This window comes from Bos grunniens, chromosome 9, assembly GCF_055505025.1.
Source record: "Bos grunniens cultivar Pamir isolate PY7600 chromosome 9, Bosgru_T2T1.0, whole genome shotgun sequence".
Taxonomy (NCBI): Eukaryota; Metazoa; Chordata; class Mammalia; order Artiodactyla; family Bovidae; genus Bos; species Bos grunniens.
Window position 1 is genome coordinate 34,667,650 of NC_141173.1, and position 16,628 is coordinate 34,684,277.

Genomic DNA, 16,628 nt, shown 5'->3' on the forward strand with positions numbered 1-16,628 from the left:
CACTCTAGTTAGTAGTCTTGCTTAGAGAATCCCATGGACAGGGAACCTGGGATGCTACAGTCCATAGGGTCACAAAGAATCAGACATAATGGAAGCAACTTAGCACTCAGCACTCATTCTTTTATATAATTTGATCTTCTTGTTTCTCATTTATAATCCTTTTTTCAACATGTAAGTAATATTACACCATGATGAAATGTTTTGCCATGTAAACTGAGAAGAAACTACTTGCCTTCACATGTGGTAGACAACATTTGTAAGACAAATCAAAGGGATAACCATGAGTTCAGCAAATATTAGCTGGCACACTGTATCCTGACCACCGTGTGAGCTGTCAACACAATGATTAAAAACCAGACCTGGATAATCAACCAGGAACCTATATGTTTCTGCATTTCACCCTGGTTCATGGCTTCTTGAGCCCAGCTGCCTGCCAGTCACAGAGCAGTGACCACACTGAAAAACCCTTAGGCAAACTTTACTTCCATTTAAAAATATCACTTGATGATCACTTTTTGTAAAAATTGCAACATCCTTTAGGACCCCCCAAAATACTAACGGATTTGTAATTCTTTTTTTACTTTATATTTTTAAGGAAAGGATATTTTTATTACACAATTCATTTGTTCCTTATTTTTATAAAACAGCTATTATTTTGCTTCCTCCCTTCTCGTCATTAAGACAGAATATCTTTAAAAATGGGTTTCCCTGGTTGCTCAGATGGTAAAAAATCCACCTGCAATGCGGGAGACCTGGGTTCGATCCCTGGGTCAGGAAGATCTCCTGGAAGAGGGCATGGCAACTCACTCCAGTATTCTTGCCTGGAGAATCCCCATGGACAGAGGAGCCTGGCTCACTACAGTCCATGGGGTCGCAAAGAGTCGGACACAACTGAGCAACTAAGCACACACACATCCTTAAAAATAGAAGTATTTAATACCTCCACCTACAATGAGAATCAAGATGTTATATCTAAAAAAAAATCTTTTAAGTAATGTATTTTATTCATAGGTCACATATAAATGACACCATCAACCAGATATACATTGACACCTGAAGAAGGTAATTGGTCAGCAATTTTCCACTCTAGAAGGGAGAAGCAGCCAGCCCTTTTCTCATTAGCAATGTCTCATAATTGAGACATGTTGATGTACTTGAGCATGTTATATGAGCACAACCTTATAAATATGCTGGCCAACAAGGAACTAGTGAAAGAGTGAACACTCTTTCAAACATGTATCCAAGGCTTACTGTGTGCTAGGAGCTAACGATTCAAAAAGATACTGATGAGGGTTTCCGCCCTGGGGGAGTGGGTAGTCTTGTGGGGCGGGGGGAAGCATGCAAAGAAAGAATTGCAAACTAACATGTGTTAAAACTGAAGCAGGTGATAGTCAATACCAGTATAAACAGTTACCACTTATTGAGCAACTATTACATGTAAAGAATTTTACCTATACTTCACCTCAAAATTCCACAGCAGCCTGCAGATAAAGTAATATTTCCATTTCAAAGCAAAGTTCAAAAAGGTTATGTGATTTTTTTGAATGAGTTGTGTGAAAGGTTATGAGTTTGAAGACAAAATTCAAACCCGAAGCTCCACAGAGCACTCTCTGTGAGATCATGTTCCCTCCATACTCATGATACAAAATTACACTGCATCTTAATTTAATTTATAATTAGAAATTCTTAGATGAAATATAGTTCAAACATGCTTGCACTCAGCAGACACATTCCCTCTCCAACTTCAGCATTAATCATTAAGAATTAATAGCTAACTTGAATCATTAAGAACAATACCATTGGTCTGAATGTTTCATATTTGAAATTCTATATGTAAACAAACATACCCTCTAGAATATAAGCTCCCTATAAAGGTAATAAACATTTGTTGAATAAATAAATTCATCACATGAAAAAAGTTAAAAATAACAATATATCATAAAGAAAATGTTAAAAACAAGAATTTGTTAATAAAGGGCATGCATACAGTATCATACACTTAAACACAGCACAATTTAAAATTTGATAGAGATTTTAAAATCTCTTGTCTAATGTGACGTGAGGAAATTGACTAATTCCTTTAACTCTACCACAAGTACTGAATGATTTAGGGAGACCCGGGTTCAATCCCTGGGTCGGGAAGATCTCTTGGAGAAGGAAATGGCAACCCACTCTAGTATTCTTGCCTGGAGAATCCCATGGATGGAGGAGCCTCGTAGGCTACAGTCCATGGGGTCGCAAAGAGTCAGACACAACTGAGAGGCTTCACTTTCACTTTTGTGAATAATAATAATAATAATAAACTATTACATTTATTGAATATATAGTTTACCTATAAAGTAAAGTAAAATAAATATTACTTTACTTGCAGGCTGCTGTGGAAATTCAAGGTGAAGTATACATAAAGTTCTTTACATGTAATAGTCGCTTAATAGGTAGTAACTATTTATACTGAATAATAATAAAGACAATTTCTCTCTTTTGAGTTCCTTGCTTTCCTTAAACAATGTGTGCTTTCCTCCCTTCGTGCTTTTATCTTGTTGAGCTCTGCTCTGGGAATGCCTTCTTCCTACACGTCCTCACTTGTTATCCATGATTCAAGCAAGTTTTGCACGGTATCTTAGGTAAAATTAATTTCTCTGTCCTTCGAACTCTTGGTCAGTTATCCCATGTAGCTTTGTATCTCGTACTACTGGTATGAGCACACACAGCTTCTCTCTCCTACTGACCAGTAAGATTTAGAGGAAGGGAATTTTATCTTTCCCTTCATTGTATTCCCCTTTAGAAATTAATGTATAGAAAAATCCTCATTTATTGGACCAGTCAATGTTTTCTGCTAGAAATCTAGAAACTGATAAAACACACATTTTCTTAAAGCCAATAGTTTTCAATAACTGCTTTCTAAGACTGTGCCTTTTCAGGTTACTGGTAAAATTTTGGAGTTGAACAAAAGTTGTATATCTGAACAATGTATATAAAGGACATGGCAGTCAGTGTATTTAGGTGAAAAGGCTAGAAATTGCTAGAAATATAAATCTCAATATTTTGCAATGACCATTGTAATGCTTTAGCACACTTCATATCCAGTTTCTTCTAGTGCCAGTAAAATAATCTTTCCCCTTTAATCTTCCTTTTAGTCTAACTAGGAACGTATTATCATCTGAGTGATGATTTAGTGTCTTTGAGAGAGATAATTGAGCAGCTCTCTGTCTTCCTAACAGCTGAAGATAAAACTCATAAACAAGGGAGAGTAATTTCAAACAAAACATATGTGAATTTTTTCATCTCACTTGCAACATTTTATATCATTATTTGTTGTTAAAATATTACCCTAAAATAAATCTTGCTAGGAAATATTTGCCAGAAATATTCTAACATAATCAGAATACATACAGGTAAATGTTGAATAAAAAAGTGAGGTTTGCCTCACTATGGGATAAATAGTTTTTTTAACTTATATACCAATAGACAATGCCTATCCTGTAGGTTACTCTATTTCCAAATATTTCACAGTTCTTTCTCCCTATATGATTTTTATCCATTTTTATCCTAAAAGATATATGATGACTGCTTAAGAATCCTGGGTATGATTACCTAATTTAGCTAATAAAACATTTGCATAATACAAGTAGTCCTTGTGATTAACAAAATTGTGTTCATTCATTAGCATCAACTGTCCTTTGCCTTGTATCAGGTGACAGACATCATTTACATTTTAGGAATGGTGAAAAATTATTCATTAATTTTTATGTCCACATTTTAAAGTGAGTGCGTTATATTTTACTAGGACAAATGAAATTATTGCTCCTCTTTTTAGTACTAAAATATTTACTTTGTGTCCAATACTTTCCTTCATTTGATGATCAGTTTATACCTACACCTATAAGTCTTCTTTTCCATTTTGTCATTATATAGAATTCCTGAAACATATGTTCCCACTGAGCTAGTAGCCCTGATGTTAGTTTACATTAGACAAATGATAACTGATAAGGAAATGATGGGATTAAGCTGTTCAGGGCCTTGCAATAACTTACTATGATAAGAGCAGCTGCCATATCAGTTTTATTAACCCACTAAATCACTACTAATAAATAAGATAATAGCTTTTATCTGTCATGTCTGAAAACCGAGATTTGACTGATCAAAGTCTACAAGAAATTAAAATGTAACTTCAAATCAAACAGTTTACTGTGTGCATGAAGTCTCATGAAATCTGCTCAGTGGGTTCCCCTGTCTTTTCCCTTATCCTGCTGAGCGGTTTTGAGCAAGGGTGGGACACAGACTCTTTTGCTAATCATTGTATCTCTAGGGCTTAGTCAGCACCAGGACACAAAGTAAAATGTTTACTGAATACATGAATATTAATAGTGAAAGTTTTTTGACAGTATGTACCCTATTTTACTATTGTCTAAAACTCTTTAGCACCATGCTTTGTACATCAATAAAAATCCATAATATACTATATTCAAAATAATACTTTCATGATATAAAATAGGCAGAAATTACTTTTCATTAAACATTCTTTGTACCTATAGAATTTTGATCCATTTCTATTTATTCAAAATCTAAATTTAAAAATTTTGCACAGGAAAGAAAATCAAAGTATATTATTGACATTGGTGGTGAATCAAAGAGAAGAGAGAAAAAAACCTCAAAAGCAAAGTCAGTTTTTATACTGGTATTGAGAACATGCAGAAACTGCCATTGGGATTGTTAGTTTCCTTGGCAGGAAGGAGATGGTGAGAGTGAATGGAAGGATGGAGGACTGTGTTTATTATTTATTTACTTATAAATAAATTAATACTAAATTTATTCATATGTTAGAAATAATTTAATAGATATTTAGTGATTATACATTCTGGGCACTATTATAAAAATGACAACAAAAAGTTTTCCAAAATTACTAGTAAAATTGGGAGAAATTATAAATCTTGTTTCTCCAAAACATGCTTACTTCTTCATTTATATTTGTTTCATCAATTTTTCACATTTCCAAACACATAAAAATATTTTTTCATAAAAGGCAAATTTTTGAAATATTAAACAGCCAGTAGAAACGATCATTGTAAAGATAATATGCCAACATAGAGAAATTTTGGACAAAAATTCAAAGCAGAATGTAAAACTGTTTGTGCTACAAATTTGCTTTTATAGAAAACAAAAATATGTCTAAATAAATATAAAATAATTTTAAATGCCTTATGTTGATGCTTGAGAAATGTTGTTAGCTCTTTGAAGAAGAGTCTAATATATTAATGAACATTTACAACTGCTATATCAGAAAAAATAAATAAAATGTATACCTCAAAATCTCAAAAGTTCAATTATACAACTTTTTGATATGACATATTGGAGAGAAGAAATTTTATCAGTTGTTAAAGCACAAACTTTAGAGCCAAATAAACGTTGATTTAAATGCCAACATTTTTATGTTATAGTACCTACATAGCCTTGGGCAAGTCAGTGATCTTTGAACTGCAGTTTCCTCCTTTGCAAAACACAGTAATTCCAATCTTGTATTGTCATCGTAAAGATTAGAGAGTGAGTGTGTATGTGTGCATGTGTGTGTAGTGCTCGATAAGTAATAACTTTTAGTTGCATTGCTGATTTTTGGATGCACTGTGAATAATATATTATTAATTTCATATTACTATTAATAATAATTCTTTACTATTAAGGATAGCAAGGTTGAAAGCATATTCATGTCTCCATTCATTTCTATACTTTTTTCATTTAATTCTCATACCAAATCCAATAGCTAATGGCATAGCCAATTTCTTGATAAAAAGCTGAACAACTCACCCAGTTATATATGGGAATATGGGATTAAAGCTCAGATTTGTTCAACTTTAAACCTCATAATCCTGACCACTAGGTGACTCTACCTCTTGATATATTATCTTCTAAGATTAAAAAAAAGTCTAAGAGTATTTCTTGGAAATGAAAAAGTCAGGAAAATCATCTCACTAAGAATAATTACATCAAAATATGAACAATGACAAAATATACAAACTCTACAGCTTGCCATATCTTTCAACATACTTAGCTGATACAAAGAAAAAAATGTCCCCATGATATCAAGTACCAAAAGTATAATATGCAATTTATAAAAAGCAAATGGCATATCAGCAAAGTAGGAACAAATTCAAATTGTTAATGCTATGCTCTTGGGCATCAGCTGTTCGATACCAAACAAACTCCCTGAAGTCACTACATATTGTTTTACAACATAAACCTACACACGGGAGCCTCACTGTCACAATGGACAAGGTTAATGATTCATTCCTAATCCTAAAGGCTCCTTCTAGGATTAATTGACTTTCTCTGCAGCCTGCCTGCTTGTCCTCTTGTAGACCCCGTGAAGAGGATTTCTCTGCATTGCTTAGCCTCTTTTTCCACTGTCTATTTACCTCAAACACTATTTAATCTTTTATCTCCCTACACAGTTCAGCAGGAATCAAATTCAGTAGAAATTAGCCAGTTAAACTGATTCAACTTTGAAAAAAAGCTGATTTGGTTAGAAGGAATGAGCCAACTTTGTCTTTTTCAATCTGGCATTTCATTTCTCAGGTCACAATACTATTAACATTAACAGGAATCAGTGAAATAGATATTAATTGATAATCTATTATATTGTTTTTGTTTTGTTGCTAAGTTGTGTCCGACTCTTCTGCTACCCCTTCAACTGTAGCCCACCAGACTCCTCTGTCCATGGGATTTCCCAGGAAAGTATACTCAAGTGGGTCACTATTTCCTTCTCTGAGGGGTCTACCCAACCCAGGGATCAAACCCACATCTCCTGCATTGGCCAGTGGATTCCTTACCACTGATCCAGCAAGGAAATCCTGGGCTTCTCTTGTGGCTCAGCTGGTAAGGAATCCACCTACAATGCGGAAGATCTGGGTTCAATCCCAGGCTTGAAGATCCCCTGAAGAAGGAGAATACTACCAATTCCAGTATTCTGGCCTGGAGAATTCCATGGACCGAATAGTCCATGGGGTTGCAAAGAGTCGGACACGACTGAGCAACTTTCACTTTCACCAGGGGAGTCCAATCTATTACATAGCAGACCACAGGAAGAATACAAGAATGGGTGAGACAAAGTCTCTATCTTCAAAACACTATCTTTTGAGAGGAGGAGATAAGTTAATTTCCCACTAGGATAGGTATCAAAAACTGCTGCTGCTGCTAAATCACTTCAGTTGTGTCCGACTCTGTGCAACCCCATAGACGGCAGCCCACCAGGCTCCCCTGTCCCTGGGATTCTCCAGGCAAGAATACTGGAGTGGGTTGCCATTTCCTTCTCCAATGCATGAAAGTGAAAAGTGAAAGTCAAGTCACTCAGTCATGTCCGACTCTTAGCGACTTCATGGGCTGCAGCCCACCAGGCTCCTCCATCCATGGGATTTTCCAGGCAAGAGTACTGGAGTGGGGTGCCATTGCCTTCTCCCATGAGGGTGCAAAGAAAAAGCCTACAAAATGTCAAGAGGCAAAGAAAAGATTCAAAAGAAGAGGAAGTTCAGGAGACATTCTTTTAAATGGATAGGGGTTCCGTTCCCTTCTAGGGAAAAGGAGATCTTCCATGGAGGAAGACAGCAAGAACAAAACAGTGGCAGTTGAGAGGGAAGCAAACGGAACTAAGTGATCAATAAACTGGTGAGAGCACAGGCTGCATGCTGAAAAGTGAGGAGCAGATAATAAGGTAAGAAAATGGTTTGGCACTAAATCGTAATGGGCCTTTAATGTCGAGGTTAGAAAAGTTTGTCAAGAGCAGGTGAAAGTGTCTGAGGATGACAGAGAAAAGATTGAATCTGAACTTCACAAGGTCAAGATGAGAACTGTACTGAACAGATTAGAAAGACAGGGTCAAGGTCAGGTTTTGAAAGTATGAATGGAGAGAGACACAGATTCAAGAGAATTCATAATAAAATAGGATCTATTTTTTCGGCAAATGACTAAGGCTGAGCTAGCCAAGAGAATACCACAGATCACATGTCTATTACTGAGCCATCTGAAATGTGACTAGTCTGAATTGCTATGTAGTGTAGCTATAAAATACACATGGGATCTCAAACACTGGTAGAAAAGAAAGAATGTAAAATATCTCATCAATAATTTTATTTTTTGTATGGTCAAATTATCATGTTTTGGATATGTTGGCTTAAAAAAATATTAAAATCAATCTCATCTGTCTCATCTTACTTTTTTAACGTGGCTTCTAGAAAATTTTGAATTAAATATGTGGTCGCATTATATTTTTTTGGACTACGCTGGACTAGATGTTAGGGCAGAAAGAGACACTGGATAAACTGGAAAATAAACGGCAGAAGAGGGAAAAAGACTTGATAGTGGTGTGACGGAAAGGCCATAGAGGAAGCTTTATGCATTTATTTATTTTAAGAGGACATTATCAGTGGATTCAAACTCTAGACAGGTGCCTAGGAAGATCAGCAACAGTAAAAACGAGCCATTGAGTTTTTGTCCAGGTAAAGAAATGGACGAGACAGAGGTATGTGATCAGTGGTAAGGTAAGTGAACAGATAGCTACTCTCAAGAAATAGCAAAGAGAAGAAAAATAACAGCAATATTGAAGAGTATAGCAGGTTTGAGATAATTTTATTTTTATCAACACAGAAGAGATCTGAATATGTTTGTAGACATTAGGAAAGGAAAAACTAAAAAAAAATGGTGGACAAAAGAAATAATGGATGAACAGGAACCTGTAGCTGAAGGTTCTGCAGAGATTGTCACGAGAGATAAGCAAAAGCTAATGTTATCAACAGAGAGAAAACGTGACTGTTCGTTTTATATTTATATTTCCATTGAGTCATTTGTGCCTGTCATTTGTCTTGAATGGAAAACAGGGCGATATAAATAAATTATTATCTGGGAAAAAAAAAACAGAAGAAGAACCTGGACCATGTTCAATCCCTCCCTCCCCTTCCTGATCTTTGGAAGTGTGTGGATTCCACCCAGTCACTTAGGCATCCATTTGCATTTCCTTTTCATGATGCTGGTACCTTCAGCCATGGCTTTAAGGTTGTAAAAATGATTCATTTAGATTATTCCACCAGAGGACTTCCCTGGTGGCTCAGTGGTATAGAGTCCGCCTGCCCATGCAGGAGACACAAGTTCGATTCTTGGTCTGAGAAGATCCCACATGACATGGAGCAACAGCCTGTGCACTACACCTATTGAGTCTGTGCTTTAGAGCCCAGGAACCACAGCTACTGAAGCCCATGCACCCTCGAGTCTGTGTTCTGCAACAAGTGAGCCCACCGCAATGAGAAGCCTGTGCACCACAGCTGCAGAGTAGCCCCCACTCGCTAGAGAAAAGCCCGAGAGCAACAAAGATCCTGTACAGCCAAAATTAAATAATAATGTAAAATAAAATAAAGATTATTTCACCAGAAAAAAATGATTTTTCTGTGTAAATTTAGCTTTTTAAACATTATTCTAAAATCCATTTATTTTTTTCTTTTTAGGTCTTAATAGTTAGTAAAGCAGTTCTCTGCTTTATCAAGAAGAGAATACCTAGTTCTATTCACCGATAAAGACAATCCTTGTTTCACACTGTGTTAGTCCTCATGTATAAGGTACCATGTGTACAGATCTGAAATGTGCTTATTCATGTGCCTTACTTTGAATGGCCTCTTGTTCCGAGCCGCCGAGTCGTCAAGAGGGGAAATTTTTGACGAATTGTCTGAAAAGAAAGTCAATTACTTTAGTTTTTAGAAGGTGTGGGGTTCTATTGCAAGCCTCCCATGATCAATTAATTCTAGAAAACAAATGTTGAGCTTTGAGTAAATATTTAGTCTGGAAAAAATAATGTCATACACATATTGATACATAATGACACATCTGCACAGGGAGAGAGGTATTTTTTTTTTGATGATATTGTTCCATTGCCCTTTTCTCAATTTCCAAAGCAGATTATACCAATATGTGCTCTTGCTTGATATTATTACTAGAACAATTATTACTTTATTTATATAGTTTGTGGGAAATTTTGAGTTTCTTTATAGTAATTCTTTGCAGAGATTCACCCAAATTAAATATCTATCTCCAGCTCTGAAAGGACATGGAAATTTTCTTTGTCTTACCAGATCTCCACAGCAGTGTTTTAAATTTTTTCTTTTCTTTGGTTTCAAATTTCAGTGTTTTAAATTCTTTTTCTCTAAACTGACTAAAAATTAGTGCTTGAGTCATGAACAAAAATCTCTTCTGCATAAAACAGCACTTTTAACCTGAATCTTAGGAGATCTAGACATGATCTTCTAAAGACTCCATGGCAGACTTTATGCATTAATGTGCATCAATTTCTTGAGGACTGGTTCTGTAGTTCTTATCATATCTTCAGTGTTTCATGGCGCCCCAAACAGTTAAGAATTACTATCATAAGGAGGCCTAGTAAAATATTACAGCTAAAATGGATATTAGAAGTCGTCTTATGCAACCTCCTCATTTTATAGAATGAGTGAACTGAGTTTTCAGGAGGTTAAGTGCTTTTCAGGTCTCCCAACAAATTAGAGCCTAGGCTGGAACCAAAATCACTGGATTACCATGCCCTTATCATACTGTGTGCTGTAAACAGATAAGTTTTCAAAATAAATTCATAAATTATTTTATTAAAAAAAAAAAACTGAGAAGCCAGACGATAGTCATCATTATTTTCTAATACAATGAGTCCCTCTACAGGTTAGAATTTGGATTTCAGTTGATAAGAGATGTAATAGTTGAGATCTAAAGTTCCAATTTTTCTGGGATATCTGAGATTTTTTAAGACAATAGAGCAGGACAAGAATCTCAAAAAACAAGACTTTCTCAAGAGATAGATACTGTTTCCAAATTCTTAAAATGAGTCCCATGTATGTAAATACAGTAGCAATCAGTTATAGCGATTCCCATCCTAACCACACAGGTTCAGTAAAAAGGAATGTTTTTAAAGGAGAGAAATTTAACCAATCCTGTCACAACGTCTCGGGAGTTTGGGGTATAAATATACATAAGAGCAAATGGAGAATTAAGAGAACTGTTTATGAGATAGAATAAATGCAATCACCAATTATATTAACAAGATACTTGTCATTTCCACTTAATTTTGCTTCTCAGTACAGGCCATATCATTCTTTTTAATGTATCCCTCTTTGAAGGGAATGGAACTTATCTGAAGCTTCTTTTAAGGTCACATTAAATCTGGTAGCCAGGGTTCTAATATTTAAAACATATAGAATTACAGTTCAAGGTAAAACAAATAGTAGGTAAAATCTACATTAAACATAGAGTAGTTCCAAATGCAGTCCTTAAGAGATTTCATTTACAAACAGATTTCTTAATATTCTGTAAGAAAACTTGAACAGTTAAGTTTGTTTCCATACTGTCTGCCTCATATGACTTTAGTTGTAAGGCAGTATAGTCAAAATGTGTTATTTACCTTTCCAAAGGTGGCCGCGCAGGCTGGCTCTAATTTCTCTTTCCTGCAGAAATCTAAATAGTGTGCATAAAGGATGCACCGTGGTAAGCAAACTCCTTCACATACAATGTAGTTCTCTTCAAGCCTAAGAAAAAGGGCAAAGAATTAGTTCAGACCTTTTCTTTATTTCTTCTTTCCTTCCCCCTCACATTGTTTTAATGCTCCTTTTGAACACAGACTCTATATAAATGTGTTCATGAGCAGACATAAGTAGACTTCTTTTATTCTGGATAATATTGAAAATATAATCACAAGGATTAAAGTTAGAAGAACAAGAACCTCAATGAACACCTGTTAGTGCAGTTAAAACACCCATGGCTAAGACAAAATCACTTCTGCCTGGTCCATGTGCCCGAATAAGCCTTACTCCTGAGTAAATCTTCACTGTTCATCAGGCTTTGCTCTGTGATAACCAAATATGAATAGTGAAATTGAAGGTGATGGATTTTTAAAATAACATTCTTGAGAGGCTTCAGGTTGGCGAATGCCTACAATCTCTTACTCACTCACAAACTGGCTCTGAACATTGAATAGTTGAGGAAGTATGGTGACACATTTATTTGCAAAATACATAAGAATACATTAACTTTAAGTTTGAAATAGTACCGATTTATTTCTATCTACCCTTTTTTGCTGTAATCAGTACTTATAATTACCTAAAAGATCCTGTACTCACAAAACATGTTATTCTCTATAGATGCCACCAAACATGACACTAAATTCAGTTCTATATTATAAACATAATCATATAATCTTTGAAAATTTAGAAATAATTCCACTTAATTTGGATACCAGCAATTGCAACTGCACACAATTTATATAAATGTAATAACATATATTTAAGTGTTACAAATACCTGAACAGCCATCAAGAAATCAGAACTTGTGGATTCTACTCTCAATTCTTCTACCCTTTCAGTAGATAATAATGGTTAAAATTTACTTACATTCTTTTTATGTACAGTAAAATCATAATTACTACTATACAAGAGCAATGCAATATAGAATATACATTTAGGTTAAAACTGAGTGAAACTCTTCAAGATCTCTGATTTAACATGTTCCCAAGGTGCGTGAGATGAAAGCTACAAGATGTGTTTCCTGGGATTTGGTTCCTTTTATCCTTTGTCATAGAAAGATGGAAATCCAAGTAAAATCTGCATACATAAAACCAAACACCTAGCTAAGAGTGAAAATTGAAGCTACTCAGGCAGATTTTTTCACTTTAATTTTTAATTCTAATTTTTAACATCCCCACTATAATCTGTAATCGTAAGGGAAAATTATCAAAAGGTGAATAACTCCACTAGGTTTTTTAAAAACTATATATCTCTTTGGGAGGGGGTGAGAGTGTGGAAAGTTCAAACAAAAATGATGACATTTTATAGCCTCAAAACATATGAAAATTACTGAGAAATACTCAACTATTTAAACTATATTTAAATGACACATATAATGTCCACTTTTTCACCTGGTGTTGGCACTGTTTTTGTCTTCAAAATACTGACTAATCCTAGACATAAATACAATCTTAATTTTGGATATGACTTTTTTCTTTAATTGTAATGTATTTATATTTATAAAATAAAAACCCAAATTTGTTTCCATTCACTCAAATTGAATGGAAGTGATCATTCAAAAAACCTTCATAATATATCTGAAGTCAAAACCTTTTTGCCCCAATTAACCTAAAGAAAATAGCTGTTTCCTAAATATTTAAGATAGTTAGCTCAATTATTTATTGCTCTAGTATATTCTTAACTAATAAATGAGATATCAACTTCAATAGATTAGCCATAATTTTAGAAGGATATTAAGGTTGTACTTCAAATGTTTGGAAGAATTAAGGACACAATCACAAACATTTAGTATATGCAAATTGTAATTCAATGTTTAAATGAAATAAAATGTACTAGTTTTTATTAAGATACTGATTTTTCTATTGTATTTTTCTAAGATTTAGATCACATTTTACATATAAACAGATTGTGTAACTTATCAGCAAATAGACATTTTAACTTATTTGCATCCTATTTGGGAGGAAATTTCTTTACCCTACATAGGGAAGTTTAATATTATGTTTCTACTTTAGATTCCTCCTCCTTTTGAAACAATATTATAAAAGGTTCTGTAGGACCTTAGAGAGCCTATTGATAAACTCTTGGTTTTAGAAGATTTTCCACAAAATCTAATTAGTGATATTCACTGTAATAAATCATATATAAAAGCTACTTTTAAAATAGTTGAATATTTATTTAAGTTAATAGCACCATTTTAACTGATTGATCTATGTCTTCTAGTTCAAACATATTTCATCATATGGCTGAACTGATACACAATTGATACACAATTTTGAATTTGCGCTCTATAGTAAAAGGTAATGTTAAGATCCTTCCTCTTTTTAAGTTATTTTTAAGATTCATGTTTTATAAACATAAAAGTTTATGAGTTGATTGCATGTTGAACAAATAAGTTATTAAAAATTCATTATTGCTTACATTCAAAGAAATTACAATAATGAAACTACAACAAAGAAATTACAAAGAAGTTAGCCAATAGTGAACAAAGTGATGATTTTTATTTGCATTGCAGATCATTTTTCACCCGTACCAGGATATGTCTCTATACGAAACATTCAGTGAAAACAATTTTTGGATGAATTTCTAATTGGTCTTTTAAACTCCTCCAAGAAAGTTTGAAAACCAAATGGAGAAAAGCAAAGAATCTGAATATACTGACTTTAAAAATTCAACAGGTGTTATAGGTACTCTTGAGGGAGCCTTACCACTGCAGGGTGAGCTGGGTCTGCTTCTTTTTATCCTTCATAATCTGCGTGATGGTTTTCTTCTGTGAGAGGTGTGGATCGGTTGCTTTAGTTTTGCTGTCTGGATTATCCGCATCCTCTTCTTCGGAGGAAAAGTTACCATTGCTTAAATGCATTTCTGATTGCCAGTTGAAAAGATGATAAAGGAAAACAGAATATAAAATCAATTAATTAGCTCTAAATGTATCTTGGGGTCAAACGGGGTGGCCTATGGGGGTTCGGAGGAGTTATACAAAATCCCTTTGACTTAATTTCTATTCGACCAGCATTTTCCTAGGGGAAACACATGTACGTTTGCGATGTGTTTATCTTTATTATTGGAGGCCCTTTTAAAACTACATCCGAGTCCCAGTCACGTCCCGGGAGGGCAGAGCACTCACCGGATTTAACTCCCCCGGGCAGCTCCGGGTCGTCCGCTTTCTCCCCGCTGCCCAGCGCGCGCCCCGGCTGCGCTTCGGCCGCCAGGTACACCCGTTCTTCGGGGTAAACGAGCAAACCCTTGCCCAGGAGCTGCACACAACACTCCTGGACTTCGGGAGAAACCGGGGGAGAAGCCTGCGCCTGCAGGAAGGCGTCTTCCAGCTCCGGGAGCTTGGCCATCCTCCTGGCCGCCGAGACTTGGGCGCCCGGCGCTCGACCGGCGCCCAGCGGAGCCGGGAGGCCGGGGCGGGGCGGGGCGGGGCGGGGCTGCGGACCCGGGGCCGCTGGGGCGGAGACGGAGGCCGCGGCTCGGGATCCCCCGGGCGTCGCGGAGAAGGAAGGCCCGGCCCAGGTGCAGCTCTGACCGCCCAGGGAACCGGGTGGGCCGAGGCGGGACTGCCTGTCTCCACCTGTCTGCCATCCTGACAGATGCTCTGCTCAGAACTCACTTCCTCACCTGCGCGAGTCAAGCCTGAGCAATGAAGTCCCTTTCCCCACATCTCCTTCCCTCTGTTTCCTCTTCTCCCATCTTGAGCGGGGACTGAGGACACTTTTCACACCCAAAGCTCTCCAAAGAACCAAGAAAGCGACACTGTCATCTCGGGGTGGCGGGGGTGGCGGGGAGGATGCCGAGGGAGGGGAGAAGCAACTCTCCCCACCTCTATTCTCAGATGACATCAAGGATGCTTCAGGGGACAGCCCTGAATCTGCACGCCCAGGCCGGAAGACGGGGACCTCAGAGCACCGCTCAGTCTTTGCATAACATGGCCTGGGTTGATTTATTCCCAGAGTAATCCTGGGCTGTGGGGGGCGGGGGGTGGTGAGGGGTCTTCTCAGTGACCGGGACAGACGCCATCTCGGCCCACAAGTGGCAAGACTGCCTTGCTCCCCAGCGCAGAATGCCTGCCTCTCTGCCCTCTGGGGATCTGGCTCTGAGCTTAGAGGAAAAGATGCATCCAGTCTCTACATATTTTGTCATTTAAACGTGTCCCTGACGATTCCTCACCCCTCGTACCTGGTGGTAGTGCAATGGACCATTGCGGAAATGAAAAAATGAGATTGCCACATTTCATTTCCAATCTAAAATGCCGAGATAGTCGTGTATGGGGGAAAATATCTTGTTCTCTCTTTAAGAAGAAATCAGTAGACTTGGGCTATGTGTTGCCCCATTGACACAGAATCCTTCCTTCCTTCCATCTTCTGTTCTTTTGACAGATATTGCCCTGTGCTTACCATCTATATGTTTGGTGCTCTCCAGAGAGAGCAAATATCTTGCTTTCATTCACACTTTTTCACCACAACCTGCAGCCTGCCATCCTCATTTAGAACATTAGTAAGATAGATCACTCCTGAAATTTAACAATATTAAACTATATTATATCCAAATATAACATGGAAAAAGCAAAATGGGACCCAAAGTGGTGGGTGGCTGAAGGGTGGATTATAGGTAGGAGTAAAACAATCTAAGAGTATTACTTTGTCAAAGTGGCTAAGATTATGAGTGTATTTGACCCTTACCCATTTTTCAGCATAACTTTTGGGAAAGTCACCACTTCTCTGTCAGAGATTTTCTTCTGGTACCTCCAGAGCCTGGATCTAGGTTGGGGCAATCCATCTATCCAGGCACCCAAAGCTTTAAGTCTATACCACCATCACTCCCTACAACCTTCAGTATCAGTCTCCTCTACCCAGTACCCCCTCTCTGCAAAGCCTCAGAGTTTTCTCAGTCCATGGGGCTCAGCCCTACAATGCTAAAGTTTAGAATGTCCCTTCTTTACAGAAACACCCTCAGACTCACTCTATAAAGGAAGTCCTAGTGGTTAAGTGTACACAGAAAGACTCTGTCCACTTGTATCACATAATTAGAAGAAAAACATTCAAGGAAAATTACTAGGATTTAAAAATAGCTTTT

General features: G+C 36.7%; 1 protein-coding gene across 1 annotated transcript in view; it reads right to left on the reverse strand.

The window, feature by feature from the left end:
- Positions 1-15,033, reverse strand: part of RFX6 (regulatory factor X6) — a 52,305-nt gene extending 37,272 nt beyond the window's left edge. Inside the window, exons 1-4 of the mRNA XM_086317169.1 lie at positions 14,677-15,033; positions 14,258-14,414; positions 11,435-11,558; positions 9,642-9,703 (exon numbers count right to left, since the gene is read on the reverse strand). Coding sequence (XP_086173295.1) covers positions 9,642-9,703; positions 11,435-11,558; positions 14,258-14,414; positions 14,677-14,896 — 563 coding nt within the window. The 5' untranslated portion in view covers positions 14,897-15,033. The remainder of the gene's footprint in view (positions 1-9,641; positions 9,704-11,434; positions 11,559-14,257; positions 14,415-14,676) is intronic.
- Positions 15,034-16,628: the final 1,595 nt, after the last annotated feature.